We start from the raw sequence: 19680 nt of genomic DNA on the forward strand, positions 1-19680 counted from the left end.
TTCAATCTGCCTTTCAGTTCACTTACCTGGAAGCAGGGGCAGTTACCTAATATGGGCATACTGAAATTGTTGACTTTTTATATATTTTCAGTTTCTTTCAAAATTGGTAGCCATCAATAGCAAATTAGATTCTATAATGATGCAAAATCTGATTTGGTTTCTAAATCTTCCTGTATGCTTCATCATAGAAATAAATGAATTAGAGTAAGTATTTCTGGCTCAATAGGTGCAAGAACTTGCATGTCTTACTGAATTCCATTCTTCATTAGTGTAATTTATCAGCTAAAGAAGTTTCCATTCAACGTTGTCAATGCTGATCATAATCAATAGTTTTGGTTTTAACACTGATCCGAACACAAGTGTGTATTAAGGTCCGCACCATTCTAAAATTACTGATGTGCACTGTTTAATAGCTAATGTAACATTTGAGACTGCTGAAGTGTTTGGGGAGAGAGGTAAAAGAGGGAGGGGACTTCTCAGGATAGACCAACTTGAACATAGACATTATTCCTTTTGTAGAGCCAGGATGGACTAATTTGTAGATTCTCTCCCACATCTGTGTCTGATCTTCAGGAAATCTTTCACTTCCTCCCTGGAGTCTATTGGGTACAGAATCATGAGCAAATATATTCTGGTGTAGCTATGTATTTTGCAAGCATAGCTAATTTAACTTTAAAAAATTTTAAGGATTGATCATCCTGACTACCAACGTAATACAGTTGCACAACACATAGATGCAAACCAGCGCATTACATACTGTAAGTAACGAAACTAGTGAGCCAATACACAGCCCTGTGAAATGTTGGCCTCTTCTAAGAAGTGCTGAATGTGAGTAGAAGTTGAAGGTGCCAGCATTTAATTAGGCTGTCCTTCTTCATGCATATGTATAAAGCATTTTGGACTAACATGAACTGGTCTTTGCTGATGCTCTCAAGCCTAACTATCTTCAAATAGCACGACTGCGTACAAGCTGTCAATGGGAATGATCCCTGGTCCACATTAACTTGTGGACCATACTTGGGATAGTTCAGGAGAATGTGATTATCACAGGTTAAACAGTTCCATGAACCTTTCTAACAATTTTTTAAAGTAGAAAATAGAGCTCTGGGGCCCAGGAATGGATCCTGGCGCTGTGTAAAATACAGACATCATGTGAATTTATTCCTCTCTTTTTTGTATCAGAGGAGTGTTTTTCTTGATTTCAGTGACTGGGCCTTAATAAGGATGGTTTCTTCACTGCTTTTTGTGGGTCTGGGGGCTGACTGGCAGAGAAACGTGGCTTTCTACTCACAAAGGTTGTGAGCTGATAGCGTTTGGAGGAGCGTGTTCAGCCCACCATGCATATTCCCTTCTGCCACTGTAAGGCTGATTTGAAACTCCACACCTTTGTTTAACAAAGAAAATAAAACCCAAACCACCCAACAAACCTTCTTAGCAATTATTTTGTTCATGCTCTCTGTCCTTTTAACTTCTGTAGCTTGATGTGCTTGATGCTCCAAACAAACAGAAAAAAACAGTCCTTTAAGCCTGTTTATCAGTTTTGATCCTTCATCCGCATACATCAGCAGGATGATAAATGTGAATGGTACAGGAACATTCTGCCCTCATACACAGACATCGAGGTTGCTTGCTATAATCAAGAGTGAGATTTGGCTTTGTCTCTGGAAGTATCAATAACACGCTTGTAATTGTGATGCAAAACTAATATTTCACTTATTTACATTTCAAGTCTTTTTGCATGCAGAAATGAATAAAGGGTACATAAAATGTAGCATATAAAAACTGTTTCTCACCTACTTTATAAAAAATAAGTGTTGAACATCTTTTTCAGGACGTGAATATATCTGAACTTATGAAGAAGCTAGATATTCTTGGAGATAATGGGGTAACAAATTTTTAATTTCAAATATACCTCTAGTTTTATGGTTAATTTAAGGCAGGGTTCCCCCCCCCCCCTCCCCCCAGCAGAAAATAACATTCAAGAAAATGTACAGGGCAATTTTTATATGCCTGTATTTGTATGAACAATATTAATGGTTAAGTACTACTTTTACAAACTTAAAAGAAAATCTTTCAGTTAAACTGATGCTAGTGAAAAGTGTATTTTCTCAAGATAGGATCTGATCTTGGCTGAATGACATGGAAAAAAGGCACTGTAGTAGGCAGAGGGAAAAGATATAGAACAGGCTAGTATAAAATCTCAGTCATGCAGTTGGGGCAAAAACATCCATGGAGTTGGGTCCAGTTTATAGGTAGCTTTAACAGTTTGAGGTCTTTATAATACTAGTTTTAAGCTCTAGATTTACTTTTTATGTTGAAAGTTCTGTGGAGGTTTCTATGGTACTTGCTCTTTCTTTGCATTGTTTTCATTAGTAGGAATTCTAGCTCTGAAGTGCATGAGGTGGAGATTCACTTGCTGCAGGGCTATAGTTCAGTGAACAGGCATTTTTCTGCCTAGAAAAAAAAAAAAAAATTCAAAATCCCTGACAGAAACCACTTAATTTTCATTGAACTGTTGCAAAAGTGTTCTGGGAGTGGTGTACTGAAATAGAGTGGAGACTAAGTACCCTTGGTTTAGCTTTTAATACTTTCAATCATAGGATCCTTTCTGGTCATGTTTATAAAATCCTAAATGTTATAGCTGATTTATTCTTTAAGGTACAGTTAAAATTTATCGCTTGTGTTGAAGGATGGATTTGCAATCCAATTTAAAATGCATCTTTTTGTATTTTAGAATCTGAGAAATGAAGAACAGGTTGCAATAATCCAAGCTGGGACTGTGCTTTCCCTCTGTGAAAAGGTAGAATTCAGTAAAGATTTTTCTCTGCCTAAAGACTGACCATGTCTTCTAAGATATCACATAACTTTGCCAGGGAAGCATGGCTTTTTTGTTCAGGTTGTCTGGATTGGAGCATGTATTCATCTTCACATGACTGTTGAGATTGTGATGTCTTGAGGTAAAATCAAATTTACAAAATAAACCCAACTTAAAAATAAAAACATGTTTTAGAGATATTCCCTTAGAATAAAGTATTAAAAAGCCACTTAACAAAAGAGTCTTCATTCACAGAAGTGCCAATGTCCTCAGCTCTCTGGGAACAGGGTGCTGTGAAGTCCTCTCTAAGTCGTACCACCATGGTCCATTTTGGGCTTATTTCTGTGAATGACTGAAAATGGTCCAAGTGGTCTGTGGTCCTTTCCTCTGTAAATTAGTGGGCATAGATAGAGAAAAAGTAGTTTGTACAGCATAGGTAATCAGTTGGGTCACTCAGTTCTGCATGACTCGTTCTTCTCCAATTACGGAGAGAATATAATCTGTATATGAATAAAGATGACATTTAGAACTAAGAAAGGGTTGCCTTTTTCTCTGAAGAAGCTTTGTGCATCCTTTTCATAGGTTTCTATTAAATCTTTCCTAGATGCATTTTTGAAATTTAGAATCAGAACTTTAAAATTAAAATTTGAGCATTTTGTAATAGTTGCTTTAATTAGTATGATTTTGATAATCTACTTATCTAAATATCTTAATGTAGATAATCTAAATTAGGGTATGTAATAATCATTGATTTAAGTAAGTAATTGCCATAAGCAAAATAAAAATGAGGAAAAGTGCTAGAATCCCTATGCTTTTCATTGCATTAAAGCATTAAAAAGAGGAGGTGATTATCATAGCCCTTTACATTGAATAAGGAAAGTGGAAGAACACCAGTACACAAGGCTAAGATAGAGACCAAAACTGGCCAGACTTTTAGGGACTGGATTGGGTTATTAGTGCTCAAGTAAATTAGTGTTTGTGCAAAAAGTGCCACTGGAATTAAAGAGCTTGTTTAATTTGTGTCAGAGTGGTGCAGAATAGAACATACACTTTGCAATCTATAAATTATTTCCATTAGCAACTGATCACAGCAATAAGGGACTGGAAGCTTTGTCAACTGAAATAATTCCTTCAATGAATAGAAACATATGATTACAATGGAGACTTTATTTATTTTCATATGTTAAAGTTGGTCTATAATTTCATTTCACATATTTTTTTTTCTTTTTTTTTGACAAAAGTTCCTAGTTTGCCTTAATGGATTTTTTTTTGTGGTCTTATCAGATAATCTGGTTATTACAAAAATTGAACACTCCATCAGAAAGATGGAGATTTTAGTTTTATCTTGTATAGGTAAATAGGCTGCATTTAAAGAATGAGATGAAAATAGTTCATGTTATCTATGGACTCTATCCATTTTATATAATTTTAGTGAAGTGCCTCCCAGTAATCCAATAAGTACAAGCTGATAGCAAATTGAATCAAGAGGGTACTCTGAGAAGCATGAAACCTTTTCCTCTTTTTCATGGTGCACATTTGAGGTACAGGCTAATCAAGTGGCTCTGATTTTCTCAATAACAGAAGGCACTATCCATGTCCAAAGTTTACTAAGACAAAGAATAACAGAAAATAGTCTTATGCTGTCCTTAACAAAACAAACAGGATAGCATGTTTCATAATATTGTGTTTTACAGCACAGACAAAATCAGGCAAAATCTGATAAGTAAGACTAGATGATTGTTCTAATGAGTGCCTATACTGAATTTAGATTAAAGGAAATTTAAAGCAACTCCACTGCTTTCTCCAGTGTAATGAAACCATTTCAGATGTCCCTCTAAATAAGGGCCAGACAGCTTCCCATGTGCATTCCTATAGTTCCTTAATTACAAGAAACTATCATATATAATCATCTCATAATGGGATCTTTTGGTAGAGAAATGGTACTACAGACACAGGTGTTGTGCTAATTATAGTCACATGTGCTAATTAATCACACTCAGTGTTTATGTAGATCAAATCTATTATACTTAGCCACTAGAAGTGATCTTTTGGAAATCAAGCTGCCAGGCAAGGAAAGTTTCTGGCTTCTGCTGGCACAATCCAGAAGTTTATTTTGAATGCTACAACTGATTACGACTCCTAAATACATGGTTGTCTCTTCTGTGCCCCTTGGTTCTGGAAAGACTTACAGGCATAGGAGGATCAGAATCAACATTCAGTTTTGCATATCATTCATACCTTCAAAAAAATTAGACCTCCAGTTTTTGCAAATAACCCTTCATTTGCAAATAGCTGTGCGAGATGCTGAGGACTTCCCATTTCTATTGATTTCAAGGGTTCACTGTCCTGCTGAATCCTTTATCAGTGGTGAGGCTTTCCTTAGGAATATCTTCAGTCTGTCACCTTCAAAATGAAGACAACAAAGATGATGAAAACAGAATCACTGGGGAATATGGTGTTCCTGTTCACTTTTTTCAGCTCTGTACAAAGCTACACCTATTAAGTAAATAAAACAAGTTTCCATTTTTATCCACCACTCTCTTAAATAGTGGAAGGTCCAAAAGGATGAAGTAATGAGTTCATATTTTGCTAATTTGTAAAGTTATGTTTGCAGCTGAACCCCAATGAATTCACCAAAACCCTATATTAAAAAAGTTGATATGTAATGCTTACCAAAAGAATTAAAGTAAATAGGAGTAATCTAGTGTTAATAAGCACAGCATCTGAGGAAAGTGATAATTATCAGTGGCAAAGCTACAGTTGGTCTTAATGGGAGCTGGCGCTACAAAAAGAAGCATTGATCTAAACTATACTCTCTGTAAGCTAGTCATTGATCCTTATTGTACACCAATAAGGAAATGAAATAAAACAATTCAGAACTGAGCATTCCCATCCCTTCCAATAAACTTAAATGCTGAATATTAATATAATCCTGGTGACGGTTAGTAATTAAGCAAGAACCTTCTATCCATGCATTTAGCTATTACAATATGTAATTTTACCTTTGGAATGCAATGGCCATTCTTCATTCGGGTTGTTTTGTTTATCACCAGAATGGTAAGGAATTCATGGTAGCAGCTGCATGAACTTCCATCTGCCTGTCTGTTTTATTCCCTCTACATTACCGATGTTTTAGAAGTGACCCTCTTCCCACGAAAGGTGCAGCAAACTGTGCAAAATAAAGGACTGAGTTTGCCACCTTGTCTTTTGTTTAAATTGCCATCTGGACTGGTGTCCTGAAGTCTTATGATGGTTTTGCAAATCAAGCCAACAAGCATTGGGTATATCAAGTTGGAAACAATCAGGTTGATTTTGCATTCTTGACCCAAGTCTATTTTGTATCTTGAACTTTACAGGGGAAAAAACTTTACTTTATTGTAGGAAATCAACCTCCACTTGTTGGTCTTTAGTATGTTTCTGCAGTCCTCCATTCTGCCTATGTTTTCACAACCTGTTTATTCATGTGTAACTTCAAAGTGAATAGATAGTAAAGGGGAAAGCATATGCCTGGGAGTGTTGGCGACAAACTTGCAAAATGTTCAGTGCAAATTTTTCAAAAGCTCTGTTTTTTTCATTTTTTATTTTTTCCTCTTCACACTGCTATGTTCATGTAGTGGTTAAAACAGATAGAGGGGACAGAAGCTGCACTGACACAGAAGATGTTAGATCTGGAGAATGAAAAGGTAAGGAACAATAACTAAAAATATAATTAATTTAGCTAAAACTCATCTCAAAGGAACGTGCATAACCTTCATCACAGGTTGATTGTATGCTGCCTTTCTCTGCTTAACAGAGATTGCTTCATAGTAAAATAGCCAAGAGGTTTCTAGAACAATTTATTGCTTGTATTCTTCGGGGTGCGAGGGAACTGTCAAATCTATATAGAAGAAAAATAGCAAAATATATACAAATTAGGACACAAAGGCATAACTTGACAGAGCTTATTAACCAAACAGTGTGAAATTGTCTTTGTGCTTTCTCTGTGTATTAATTTGTCTGGCAACAGCATCATCTTTTTAATCCTGGGGTCATGTTAGTAGAATTGTCAAAGATATTCCTTTGCTCTCTGGTATTTGGCTTCTGGACAAGTTGTAAAGACCTCTCACTCCAGATGACCTTTCTTGACCGAAGGTCTTCATGCTTAAAGACAGAATGTTTTCTCAAAAGCACTTCTGCCTTGCATAACAAACTATTATAGCACTATGCAGTGCTATACTGACCTTATTTTTCCATATGTTGAACAAAGAGTTTTGGAATGAGTGTTTGGTTTTATTGATTTACCATGCATGCTGTGCTTCTCATCTTCAAATGCTTTACAAACATTGTTTAATCCTCGCCACACCTTTTACAGGTAGATAAGTAATCAGCATTACATTAATCTTAAAGAATGGGAAACTGAGGCAGGGAGGTTAAGTGATTTGCCCAGGGCCACTGAAGAAGTGTGTATTTGGGCCACAATCAAAAAAAAAAAAAGTGCTCAGACTGTGTTCTCTGTTGAGTGTAGCCTATCATACTGATTGTACTTGAACATAGGTATGAACCTTTCCACATTTAGTATTTCTTTATTTTTAACTTGTTATGGAAAAATGCAAGGGTTTTGGAGAGGGAACGTGCCCAGAAATACTGGATTCTTTTATAAAAGGAATTGGAAAACCGTAATTTCTAACTTGGTTTATTATCTTCCCACTTACTACCTGTGATGTTTTCAAGTCTCACTCTGCATAGAACTGTATCCATTTGTTTAGCATAGCAATCTGAGAGTCTGCATTGCCAATGATTGACTCAACTGTGAAATGAGTTTAGAAATAATATTCTAACGTGACACTTTCAGAAGGGCTGAGCACTGGTTTAGTTGTCCTTGGAAACCATGTTAAGAGTTTGAGATCCTCTTCATGTTTCCTTCCCTCTTGCTTTTCGTGGCCAGCTTTTACAATAGCTTTTGGAGAAGCAACATGATGAGGGCAGCTGCATTGCTATTCTGGGATCTGTTGGTAGCACTGACCCTCTCTATAGTCTTGGGCAAGTCAGTCTACTTCTCTGGTGTCAGACACTTGTAAGCACATTAGGACCAGGCCTGTCCTTTACTATGTGTTACCCAGTGCGTGGGGGTATTGCATCTTGTACAACAGCCATGTAGCTGTTGCTGTAATCCACATAAGAATATAATGCCACCTGGGTAGTCAAGGTGGGATTCAGTTGCGTAAACATGGTGTCTAATGTCTAATATTACTCTCTTCAGAGTTATGAAGATGTCCAGAAGGAGCTGAGGAATATGTCCTACAGGACTAACCAGACCAGCAACATTTGATTTTTTTATACTGTTAATAAAAGCTACAATTAATCATCTTAAGAACCCCATGTATTTTATTTAGCATTTATTCTATATGTTGAGGAAATGCAAGAATTTGTTGAATAGAAAAAAGAATTATGGAAAATATTAAATTCAGTCAAAGGGCTTCTCTGCTTTCTGGTCTATTACTAATTTTTTTGAACATGAAAACCTGCCTTGAAAGAAAAGCTAATAAAATCAAGTAACTGTTTTACATTCTACTTACTATCATCCAAAACACTCTAAAGGCATGTTTTGCAAGAGCACTGTCACCAGCCAATTCCCTTCTTGCTTGACTATTCAGACAACCATTCAAATGTCCACAACTTTCTTGCAACATCATGCTTTTGGATACCGAGTTCCACTGAAATCCCAGCCTGTGTTTTATATATATATATATATATACACACACACATATATATAAGTGTGTGTGTGTGTGTATATGTATATAACTGTGAAAGTTGGTGAGTTTGCTTTTTAGAAACAACAACAAAAAAATCCCTGTAAATCCTAGGTATCTTGAAAACTTCTTCAGCTCTTCAGCTAGTCACTTAACCTCTCTGGGCATCACTTTACCCATTTCAAGTTGGCTTCCTGCCTTTACAAGTTGAGAACTGAGTTTTTACTTCTGCTTCAGTAATGCATCAGGGAATGCTGCTGCAGAAGCCAGCTGCAGCCCTGCATGTTCTGGTTTCCTCCCTAGAAGAACAGGCTAGACAACACAGATCAGGGTTTGCCCCATGATTTCCTTAAGGGTACACACTGGGTATTTTTAGAAAAGCTGTAAAGTGTCCTCACTTGTCCTTTCTTCCCTTCCTTGGCCTGCCCTGTGCAAGGTATGGCTATTGGACCACATGCATGCACATTCCCATTCACCTTTCAGCTGTTGTGTGCACTTCTGTCAGGTCAAGGCGGGTTTGTACACTGGCGTAGAGGTCTATGCTTTCTAGGTACAACTCGTTAATATAATACACATACTTTAAGTGCTAATATTGTGAATTTGATATTCCAAATATCCTTAGGATGAATGTGGTCATTGGCTATAGATTTTCTTTTGCTTTCAAGTAGAAAGCTCACATAAAAATGATGGCATTTATGATTCTTCACAAATTAGGATAAAGAACAAACACTCCCTTGTTTTTATTATTGCTCAGGACCTGTTCAGTAAACAGAAGGGTTATTTAGAGGAAGAACTCGACTACAGGAAACAAGCTCTGGACCAGGCATACATGGTAGGAAAAGAACAGTCATTAAATTTTCGTGTTTGAACAGATTTGATAAAATACAGGGGTTTTTTTTCTTTTAATTCTAAATAGGGTTATTTTTTAATTGATTTATTTTTCTGCCAGACTAGGAAATCAAATATTACTTAAATGGAGACTTAGGAAATGGATTATAGCATTTAGAAGTGTAATATTTTTGCATTGCATTCTTTATTCTAAAATATGTGAACATCTTGTTAGAACATCTGGAATGGGAAGAGCTGGTTTATGTGTGCACAAAACCATGACTGATAAAATACACCAGAAATTACTTTAGAACTTTTCCAATATTGCTTTTCCCTAAGCATGTGTAAATATTACTGCTGCTAATCTATCTTAAGTTGGGTATGCCTGTTCTTCCTATGTGATTCCTTCCTGTGCGGTCCTATCCAACCTTACCCTTCCTAGTTTTCAAAAGAGAAGCTGCAACCTTGCCCCCTCTCAGGCTAAGCAACAAGCAGGAATTATCTAGGAACTGGTAAAACTGCACACCCAACTTTGTTAATAGTGAGACTTCAAGAAATCAAAATATAATGGCCTGAAGAATTATTTATGGGGAAATATTTTTCAAAAAAGAAGCAAGGTCTAGTGCTCAGAGCAGATAACAGAGATAAAAGCAAGAAGGCTCTATTTCTAGCACTGTGACCTTGGGCAAGCCATTTAACCTCTCTGTGCAGCTGTTTATGCATCACTAATATGGATAGAATTACCTACCTCACAAAGGTGTTATGAGGGCTAAAGGGACGTTGTCATATGCTCTTGATCCAAATATTGTCAGCCTGGATGCTGGTTTTTAATAGGATCATACTAACCCCAGTAATCAGGGAAACACTGCCGTGATTCCTTTCTTTCTTTACTCTTGGGAATACAGTTCTCCATGTGAACGAGAAGTTCCTCTGTGCTCTCTGCTTTCCAAAGTACTGCAATTTTGGTCAGCACATGAGAATCTGGTTAGGAATCTGACAAATGGCAAGAGACTGATGAAGGATACAAGTGTACAAGTGTTCCTCTCCTCATTGCTGATGGCAACTTGGAACTAAGCCAGTGACGTAGACTTTGAGAAATGGATGGCAGGACAGTAGGACCAGAGACAGGGAGACAGTAAGATTTCTGTTCACAGTTCTCCCTGTGGGCTTTTTACTTTATAGGATGGCTTAACAATTCAGTTGCAGTTGAAGGGAATCTGTTAGGTTGCATTAATTTTGTAACGGTCAGCATCAGGAGGTGGGGTTTTATCATGTATTGAACGCAGACCTATCATCTGAATCTTTCTCAAATAGAAGAAGTCAATCTCTTACTAGAATGGGAAGCATCTCCCGGGTGTAAATCAGTGCTGGGAGGCTACGTGCACTCTGTGTGGAATGCTCCTCACTGCTCACGACTGCTGCTTTCTGTCTACCTGTCTGTGTCCGTCCTCCCCTCCTGCCTAAGGTTTCGCTTGCTAGCCTTCTCCCCTAGCCGTTGGTGGGTTGTTTGCTTGCTGGATTCAAATGGCAGCCTGTCTGTGTGTGATTTGGGTTGCATTAGAAAATCCAGGAGCTGGAAGCCACGCTGTATAATGCCCTGCAGCAGGATCCGGGAAGGCGGGCGAGCGAGTCGCTGACCGAAGCCCAGAGGGAGGATTTGCGAGCTGCGGTGGAGAAGGTGCGGCGGCAGATCCTGAGGCAGAGCCGTGAGTTTGACAGCCAGATCTTGCACGAGCGAATGGAGCTGCTGCAGCAGGCACAGCAGGTAATCCCGGTTCTCTCTCCTCCCCCTTGTTGGTGTTACCTCTGTGGTTGCCACCACTGCCCATACAACAGCATCGCTTCACCCTCACCTCGTGGAGTTACGCTTAGGCTATTCTATGTATTGCTCCCGTGTCAAGGAGACGTGCAGTGTTAGGACCCCGTTGCGCTGGGCATGGTACACACACAAAGCAAGTCACTGTCTCACTACCGGGTCCTGTCGCACAATCTGTTTCATGTGTGTACAACCACACAGTCTTCCACAGGACTCCAAGGGGAGCTTGTTGCGAGTTTAAGGCCTAAATTAGAAAAAGCCGGAATGGAAGGTTGTAAGAGTGTTAACACTATGAAAAGAGGAAAGGCAGAAGCAGTAGCTACAGGAATCCCAAGTTTTTTATCCTCCCCCTCCCCTCCCCTTTTATTTCTTTTAGCTATTTGTGAAGTCTTTTAAATAAAATAAAAAAAGGGGGGGTAGTCAGGAAATCTTTTAAGAGGCCATTTACAAGCCTTCATGCCTTTAAATTAGTTCAGAAAAGCTTTGTCTGTCTAAACCACTTCCTTAAGGACAAATACTGACAACTTGAATTCAGGCAAGGTCCTGGCCTATGGAAGCGTGGTATTATTTACTCTTGGTAGGATTGCTAGTTTTTCTGTGCGAATATTCAGGGAAAGAAGAGAGCTGCATGTCTCAGGGTGTTAATTATTCCAGCAGGAATAATTGTGCCTAAAGGAATTTGGTTCCTCTTTATAGTAACCTCTGGAAGTTGCAGCCAGATGTCTTAGATCTTGAGGACTACTTTCCAGTTGTTCTGGCTACTTTCTGTGCAAATTTGGAATCACATATTGTAAATGCCAAACTGTGCTACACAGATGTGTTCAGGATGTTGTTGCTATTTCAGATGCTGGTTCTGGGGCAAGAACTGCATTTAGTTTAGTTCAATCCTCTCTCTATTCAGGTTGGCTTTGCAGACAAATATAGAACACAACTGATGTAATGCACTGACCTAGCACTGTTGTGATCATCTCCTGTCATTCTGCAACAATGAGAAGTGCTTATGGTGCCAGTGTTATTGCTGAGCTCTGACTCCCTGGAAGTCTCCTTTCTCTTACTCCTTCACTGTGTTCCCTTGGTTTGGAACATGTGACACTGAGATCAGGAGATGAATTTTTTTAATGGGTGTCAGATCAGCAATGGTGTACAGGAAGCTGGAGAAGGTAGGCACCAGCTGGCACTAAAAGTGTCAGAAAGAGAATAGCGTAAATGTATGCAATTTGGTAAATAAGGGTGGAGCCAGAAGTTATTAGCTTAATGTTATTAGTGTAGCTGAAAATCAGTGAGAATGGGGTTTTTTTGCCAGTCTCTTAGGCAGTCCAATTTCCTAGACAGACTGTTGGTGTTTTGTCCAGAACACTAATGCAGTGCTTTTTAGCTGGGTAAATATTATTTACCAATGACATTTAACAGGTGTGAATGACTGTGTGCGTTGACTGATGCCTCTCTTACCTAAATCATATACAATTTCGGGTTTTTACATCAGACTAGATATAGTTTGGTCCTTCGCTTCCACCAGCCATGTAGTTTGTTGCTATTTGAAGGACCACTAATGGCTAGGACCTTTTTGTGACCCTTGTTGGAGTGTATTTTGGGGGGACACCTGGGCAGAGCTTCTAAGGTAGGCTCGTATAATATTGGCATGTAGGAAGGAAAAATAGGAGTAGATTTGTAGAGTGAAACAGTTGCTCCTGAGGACTCAAAATCCATACTATGTGCATATCAGGGGTTTAATCTGGACTATGTTCTGTTTGGTCCCATGGACTGCTCACTATCAGTCAGAGCACTTTAGGTGCACATTTGGAGCACATCTTCAGTTCATGTATTCACAGATTGCTCCACAACATAAAGTTAAATATGATGAGTGCGGAAGAAAACTTCGCTCCTGCTCTGAACAAAAATGCCAGCATAAACATAGCCTCGTTAGCCATGGATGTTTATGTACCTGTCACCAGATCCATTTTATAGTATGTCATTAGAGTTTCATGTTGTGCCCATCTCATTAGACATGCTAATGTTACAGCCCTGCAGGACATATTAAACTGAATTGTACTGCTTAATAAGGAGCTAAGTATTTTACTCATCTATTTTTAACCCCCTATAGTAGACAAAAAGGAAAAACAAAGGCAAAGATGGTAGTTAATTTGCCTGGAGTATGGGAGATTAACAGATTGCATTTGAAATCCTTTGTGCAGTTTCTTCTCAGTTGTTAATTACTGAAGGTGGTATTTGTGGGTCCTTATGGGACCAGTGGTCAACACCGATAACCTGGTAGTTGTATGCACATATCCACAGCTTAAAAACTAGCAAGCAAAAAACCCCCTAGCATGGATCAGTAGTGTCACAGGGCTAATTCTCATAGGATTACATTCTTCTACGCTAGCAGATGACAGAAGCTGAATGCTACACAAATGAAGCCATACTTGTGTTGGCAGAATCCTATGTATGGATGAAGTTGCTCTAAATCTGTTACATCCCTAGATGCTATATTAAATGAATCCCTGCTTTTCCTGACATATTTATGGCCACTAGAGGTTTCACTGACATTGTGACATTAGCAAACACCCTAGCAAACATTCTGGCAAAACCATAGTCTAGACCTGGTCATATTTGTACAGTCTGCAGTGCCTTTACAGTATGCACCACCCATCTTACTCTGCTGAAGTGGAGGTTACGGAGAATGATACAACAGCATGATGGACCTGCAAGACTTAATACAGAATGTCCTTGTTGCAAACACTCTCAAACTTTCTCTGAAACAGAAACCATGTACTAAAGACTCCAAATTCGCTGAAACTCTGGAAGTTTGATCACTTCCAGAAGGCCTGTTTCTTTGCTTCCATTACCTTCTGGTCTGCCGGATACAAGAGCTTCAAAAGAGCAACTCTGCTTATCCTGGCAGGCTGGCTACAACCTTCTCTGAGCCTGAGTTTCTGTCAGACGTAGAGAGTGGGGGGGTCCAGAAGATCTGATGATGGAGAAGGAGGATTTCTCTCCTTCTGCATGTAAATGATCCGTGACCATACTGCAGGATGTAGAAGTGGCAAGCCATGTGATGAACACTGCAGGGCTTCATTATAGGTGAATTGCTTCATGCAGGGACTTTGAGGATTTAGCTTGTGAGAAGCTGGCTTTACAGAGCTGGTAAATGTTCTTCCTGGGGAGTATACAGTCTGAAAGGGACAGGGATGTGCATAAGAAAGTGGGTAAACTGTTGTCCAGATGTGAGCCTGTGCTGCTTTATGTGTGCTGCTTTGTCCAGGTATAAAGCCTTAGTTCTTAGCCACTGAGTATTGACTTTGTTCCAGTGAAATAAATATATTTTAGGTTGTTAGGCCCTGTTTTACATTGGTAGGGCTGTTCATCTTGGGCATATATAGCCCCACATTATTACTGTTTATTAGTGTATAAATGGGACCATTCATGTATACCCATTGTGTATTAAGGAAATCAGGCCTCTGTGGAGCCAAATTAGACAGACTGTGTGATTAGATCTGCTTGCTAAGGCATACAATGCTTTTATTAAACCCAAAGTGCAACATGCAGGTCTGGGGGACAGATCCTCAGCTGAAGCATATTGACAGTACTCCCTTTAAATCAGAGAAGATGCTTTGATTTACACCATCCTCTCTATTTGGAGGAGGCAAAATATGTTAATTAAAAATCCATTGTGAGCAGCTTGTGATATTTGCTTCTAGCCATAGGGTATGTGCAGTTCAACTGCTGTTCCTGCATATATTGCCATTAAATGTCTCATTGTGCTACACTGTTATTACAAGCTTTTGTAAATCAGTGTCTGGTTTATTTTTAGCAGGACTTCATTTAAAAGTAACATTTGTGCTCTAGTCAGTGCAGTGGCATGACTTTTGTGCATTTTGGAAAACATGAAGATCATTATTAGCAGATTCTGTTAAGAAGGGTAATTTTTTATATATATACAACATGCTGAGCCATGTCTAGAGAGAGAAAAGTGTGTTGGTGTAGCTATAAAAACCACCTCTGAGAAAAAATATTTCAAACAGAGCAATACAATGTGTTTCTGAAGTAGTGATATCAACTTCTTAACTAAGGAAACTAAAAAAAACCCACAAAACCAAACACCACCAAAAAAATCCCAAACCAACCAACCAACACAAAAATTCCATACAGCATCATGGTTAGATCACCTTAAAAATATATTGTGATTGTGTTATCTGCTGAAATTAAAAAATATTTGAAGGACAAATTATGCTTTATATAAATTAAATGGGATCTAAAGTGAAATATATTCCTGTTGGTTTGACTATAGCTCTTTCTGGAGTAAGAAACTGTGGAAAGTCATCAGAACCAGGCTTCAAATTAGGATAGATTAATTCAAATTGCACTGTTGGCAGTATTCAAACATGAAGAAAATTTATAATAGAAATAGATTTTATTCTGATTTCACTTTAAGTTATTTTAAATACAAAGAGAAGCTAGAAAATCCTTGAAGGACAGCAGATTGACACACACTCAGTTCCAAAAATGGTTGCTGCCAATCAGAAAGGGTATGAGAGACAGGTTTTATTAATGTAATCCAATAATTTCCCAGAGCAGTCTTATCTTTGTATAAAATTGTAAGAAAAAAAGAAATAGAAAAGATGTGTTACTTCATTGTGTCATCAAAAAGTGTGAAACTTTTTTTTCTCTGAGTTGCATTGTAGTACAGTATTAAGCTGGGGGTGTTTTATTCTAACTTGAGTTAGAATATTCTTGGGTGGAGCTCAGTTTTACGGAGTAGAAGAAACCATCGCTTCAGTTCTAGACCTGAGTATAATACACCTATGGAGTGCTGAAGGCATCCAAATTCCAACTCCAAATATTTGGAATATAGCTGTAAATATTTTAACTATGTTTTCTTTAAACTATAGCATTTACTCCTATGACCAGCTTGGATTATTCATCGGTAATAAAAGCAAAAATTACCACTTAATTTGCACGTTTTACTAGAAGAAGGCATAGGACAATCCTTTAGGACAAAATGGGTATAACTCAAAACTAACCTCTGTATGTCACTGCCATAGAGAAGGTTTCACTGCAAATGCGATGCCTCAGGCACTTTTTTTCATGGACGTCAAGGAAAAGTCAGAAGCAGTGATGTCTTTTTTCATCCTGAAATGTCAAAATATAAATAGAGCTTGAAATGGGGAAACACTAAACTAATTTCCATCACTAAGTTTCTTCATTCCTTTTTTTTCTGACCTGAAGAGCCAAGTTCTTACTGCTTAAAGGTCAAACAAAGCTATAGTGGATGCCATTTTCCACGAGTTCTCCCTGCTCTCTCGTAGGTAGCACACCTTTTTCACACTGGGAGAGTAGTTTGTTTACAAATCCATAAGGTTAGATTTCACCATCTCTATAAGATCATATTGGCTCAGCCATTTGGAATACATATTTGGGGTTTTGTTGTTGTTTTTTTTCTGAAAACCTTAATTAAAAAAAAAAAAATTGTTAAAACAGTAATTGCCAGCGTGAAGTAGGAACCTGAGATTTGCCACTTGATATACGATGGATGTTCAGGTAAAGGTTGGATAAATCCAGCAGTTGTTCTGCTCCCCTTTGCTGTGTAATCTGTTATGGGTGATGGACTATCTGTTTTTCACCCAAGGAGAATTATTCAGGTTTAATGTTTGACTGGGAAGGCTCCTGGGGGAGGGAGAGAGGAAGGGAGGATGCTTTGCTCAGTGTACTTCATTGATAGGCATGAGGAGGCGTTGTCTTAAATTCGTCCTCTTTGGCACATTGCCTTGTGTCAGAGAGGACACATTAAAGACAACACCTGCTCTGGCATGTTGCCTTCTGACAGAGAGACTGGCTTGGTCAAAAACTCACAGCTTTGTCACACAATTTTGAAAGTAGGTAGAAGTATTACTACTAAGGTTACTTAATAATAATTGGGGAAAATTTCAGATCATTTAACATCCAAATCTACACAGATATGACCTATTTTAATGTTTTTATTTTCAGTCTGAAGTATTAAGGTGCTAGCAAAGTTCATTCCCAGCTATTTGTGTACAGCTATACATGAAGAGGAATACATAGGGCAACCAGTGATTTTATTTTTTTTTTGCAATCACTAATGCTTGCCATTGAGAAATGTTCTGTGCTTTGCTGTTCAACATATAATACATTACTGTTGATAATGCATTTTTTATATTCATGAATTGCTCTTAAAGGCATCTGATATCATAGCTGTCTAACTGTCATCTGTATTCATCAAGCACATCATGACTAGGTTAATCATAGTTGACCTGTGGTATTGATTTGTCATGCAGGAGTGAATGTTGAGTCTTTCAAGGCATCGTTGCTGCTATAATGACAAAATCACAATAAACTTCTGTAATTTCCCACAGAAGACATGCATGGCAGATGAGAGTTCATTTTAGTCATTTCTATATGTTTATCTTACAGCGTTTCCTTATGTATGTTTTCTGCATATTTAGGCTTCAGATCAAACCATGCCTGCTTTGCTAACTGCCTTAGTGATGCTACTGGTCTGAATACGTGTTGATAGCAGGACTGGTGTAATACCTACAAAATATATCTGAAAGGTCTGCTCCCTTTGTCCTAAACAAGGTGTGATTGAGGTTGTACTCAGGTTAAGAGCAACTGTATGCCTTAAGGTGATAGAATCACAAAGTTTGAATGCTGAAATCCTCTCATCTGAAATCCTGAATACCCTGTGTTTCTTAGCAAAGGCCAGTGGGAGCTGAGCAAAGGCAAGTCTAAAAAAGAAACTGTTGTGAAGTTTGTTATAGAAGTGAAGATTAAATGTGTATTCATATGCACAATTCATACATATATCATGATAATTACTTACAGGGAAATTTGCTATTTAAATATCAGAATGTAAAATAATCTAAATTTAATGCTAAATAAATATTTCATTATGCTTTTTTTTTCTTTTTGTTTGCCTGATAATGAATCTAGGCTTTCAAGGAATCAGTTTTAAGATGATGAATGTGTTTTGTCTTCTGACCTCACATAGACTTAGAATAGCCATTTTGTGCAGATATGTCTAATGTGGCTTTAACTATTGCCTTTCCCTAATGAAAAGCAATAGGACTGTTGATATTCTTCTGTTAAATATCAATGTATGATATAGTTTTACTATAGCATAAATCAAAAACCTCTCAGTGTTAAAAAAAAAAAAATCAAGTTTACTAGGAAATATTAAACCATATTTTCACGTACAAAGAGCCATTCAGTGTCAGCTTATAACAAATAGTTATTTTAAGCTAAATGCATTTATAAAATTCACTGATTTACTACTAAGACCAATGTGATTGAATACTTATGCTGAGAAATGCATCAGTGCAGCTGCTAAAAGGTTCATTCTCCTCAGGAAGGCAAATAAAGAAACTACAGATGCATAATAAAGATTAACGAGAACAATTCTCCTACTTCAGTAACTATTAATTGGATTATCATGGTTGAGACTGCAGAGCACAGAAAGGAATGAATTTTTTACCTGCTATGTAAAGAAAGACCTTGGTGAGAATCAGAGAGGTACAGTATATCCAAGATGATCTATTATTATCATATTCAACTAGCTGAAATTTATATTAAGTTCTCATTCATAAAGTAAAACAAAATGGCAACAAAAATAGCTTAAGCTAATGCTGTTACAGTGTGCTCACTTGTTTCCCTATGACCATTATGCAAAATCATATTCTAGGAATATGGGACTAAAGGGAACATCTGGGTTCCTGAATCCACCCCCCTTACAGTAGCAGATCCAACAGCTTGAGTAAATGCATGTGGCAATTACCTATGTAAATTGTATTGAAACAGAGTAGAGGCTTTTAAACATCTGTTAAAATGCATTAGATTTTCTAAAAAATCAAGAAAATAATATATTTATTTTCATTAAGGAATTTTATCCATCAGCTTAGTGATTTGAATAATAGCTAAAGGCAAGTCAGTTTATATTCATCTTTGTTTAAATTTATACATGTAACATAGTCATGCTGTTGACATTATTAAAGATCTTACATACCTGTGTCTTAATAGTGTTGAGAAGCTGCTTAAAATAATGATATAATGAAACAATATTGATGCTTCCCTTTGTCAGATTGATAAAATATTTCCCTTGCTAAATTTTGCTGCAGAATGAGATACATTCTTGATCATAAGCTGGCTTCAAAGATTCAAAACACTATTCATGTCTGATATAGTCCATCCATGGTGCCTATCCTGTGAATGTACATCAACCTGAACCTTTCCAACATTTCAGAGCCAAGGCTCTAAGCAGCTTAGCAAATCCTTCTTTGTCTGCTTTGTGCTAAAATTATCAAATTGTTTTCTTGGATTTGCTGATGAATGTAAATCCAATAAGAGTGTGTCACAGGAACTATTAAGGTGATTTCTAAACCCCCTGATTAGTACGTTCTTGTGTTTTCACAACTATAGTAGCATGGCAAGGAGCATATTTTGTAGCCAGATAAATTGATCTTCTCAGTGTTGCTGTCAGTAAA

At 37.6% G+C, this 19680-nt stretch overlaps 1 protein-coding gene and 1 long non-coding RNA gene across 12 annotated transcripts in view; one reads left to right on the forward strand and one right to left on the reverse strand.

Annotated features, from left to right (window-relative positions):
- JAKMIP1 (janus kinase and microtubule interacting protein 1) overlaps positions 1 to 19680 on the forward strand; it is a 172611-nt gene that overhangs the window by 134531 nt on the left and 18400 nt on the right. For 5 of the 8 annotated variants that reach the window (XM_030024242.2, XM_030024288.2, XM_030024231.2 and 2 more), the window contains 5 exons: positions 1832 to 1885; positions 2735 to 2800; positions 6430 to 6498; positions 9299 to 9376; positions 10934 to 11436. In XM_030024242.2, the coding sequence (XP_029880102.1) occupies positions 1832 to 1885; positions 2735 to 2800; positions 6430 to 6498; positions 9299 to 9376; positions 10934 to 11290 (624 nt within the window). In that variant the 3' untranslated portion in view covers positions 11291 to 11436. Of the gene's footprint in view, positions 1 to 1831; positions 1886 to 2734; positions 2801 to 6429; positions 6499 to 9298; positions 9377 to 10933; positions 11437 to 19680 lie in introns of those variants that run through there. The other 3 variants (XM_030024298.2, XM_030024305.2, XM_030024313.2) reach the window with 2 other exon arrangements.
- LOC115345495 lies at positions 1872 to 19458 on the reverse strand. 4 transcript variants are annotated; one of them, XR_003924870.2, is made up of 4 exons: positions 7036 to 9303; positions 5818 to 5984; positions 5054 to 5218; positions 1872 to 2454 (listed from the first exon to the last, which is right to left on the reverse strand). It is a non-coding gene; the product is annotated as an uncharacterized LOC115345495 (long non-coding RNA). The 4 variants fall into 4 exon arrangements; XR_005932052.1 differs by having other exon boundaries at positions 1872 to 3315; XR_003924868.2 differs by lacking the exons at positions 1872 to 2454; positions 7036 to 9303 and adding exons at positions 16207 to 16315; positions 19203 to 19458 and having other exon boundaries at positions 3322 to 5218.

This window comes from Aquila chrysaetos, chromosome 1 (genome assembly GCF_900496995.4).
Source record: "Aquila chrysaetos chrysaetos chromosome 1, bAquChr1.4, whole genome shotgun sequence".
Taxonomy (NCBI): Eukaryota; Metazoa; Chordata; class Aves; order Accipitriformes; family Accipitridae; genus Aquila; species Aquila chrysaetos.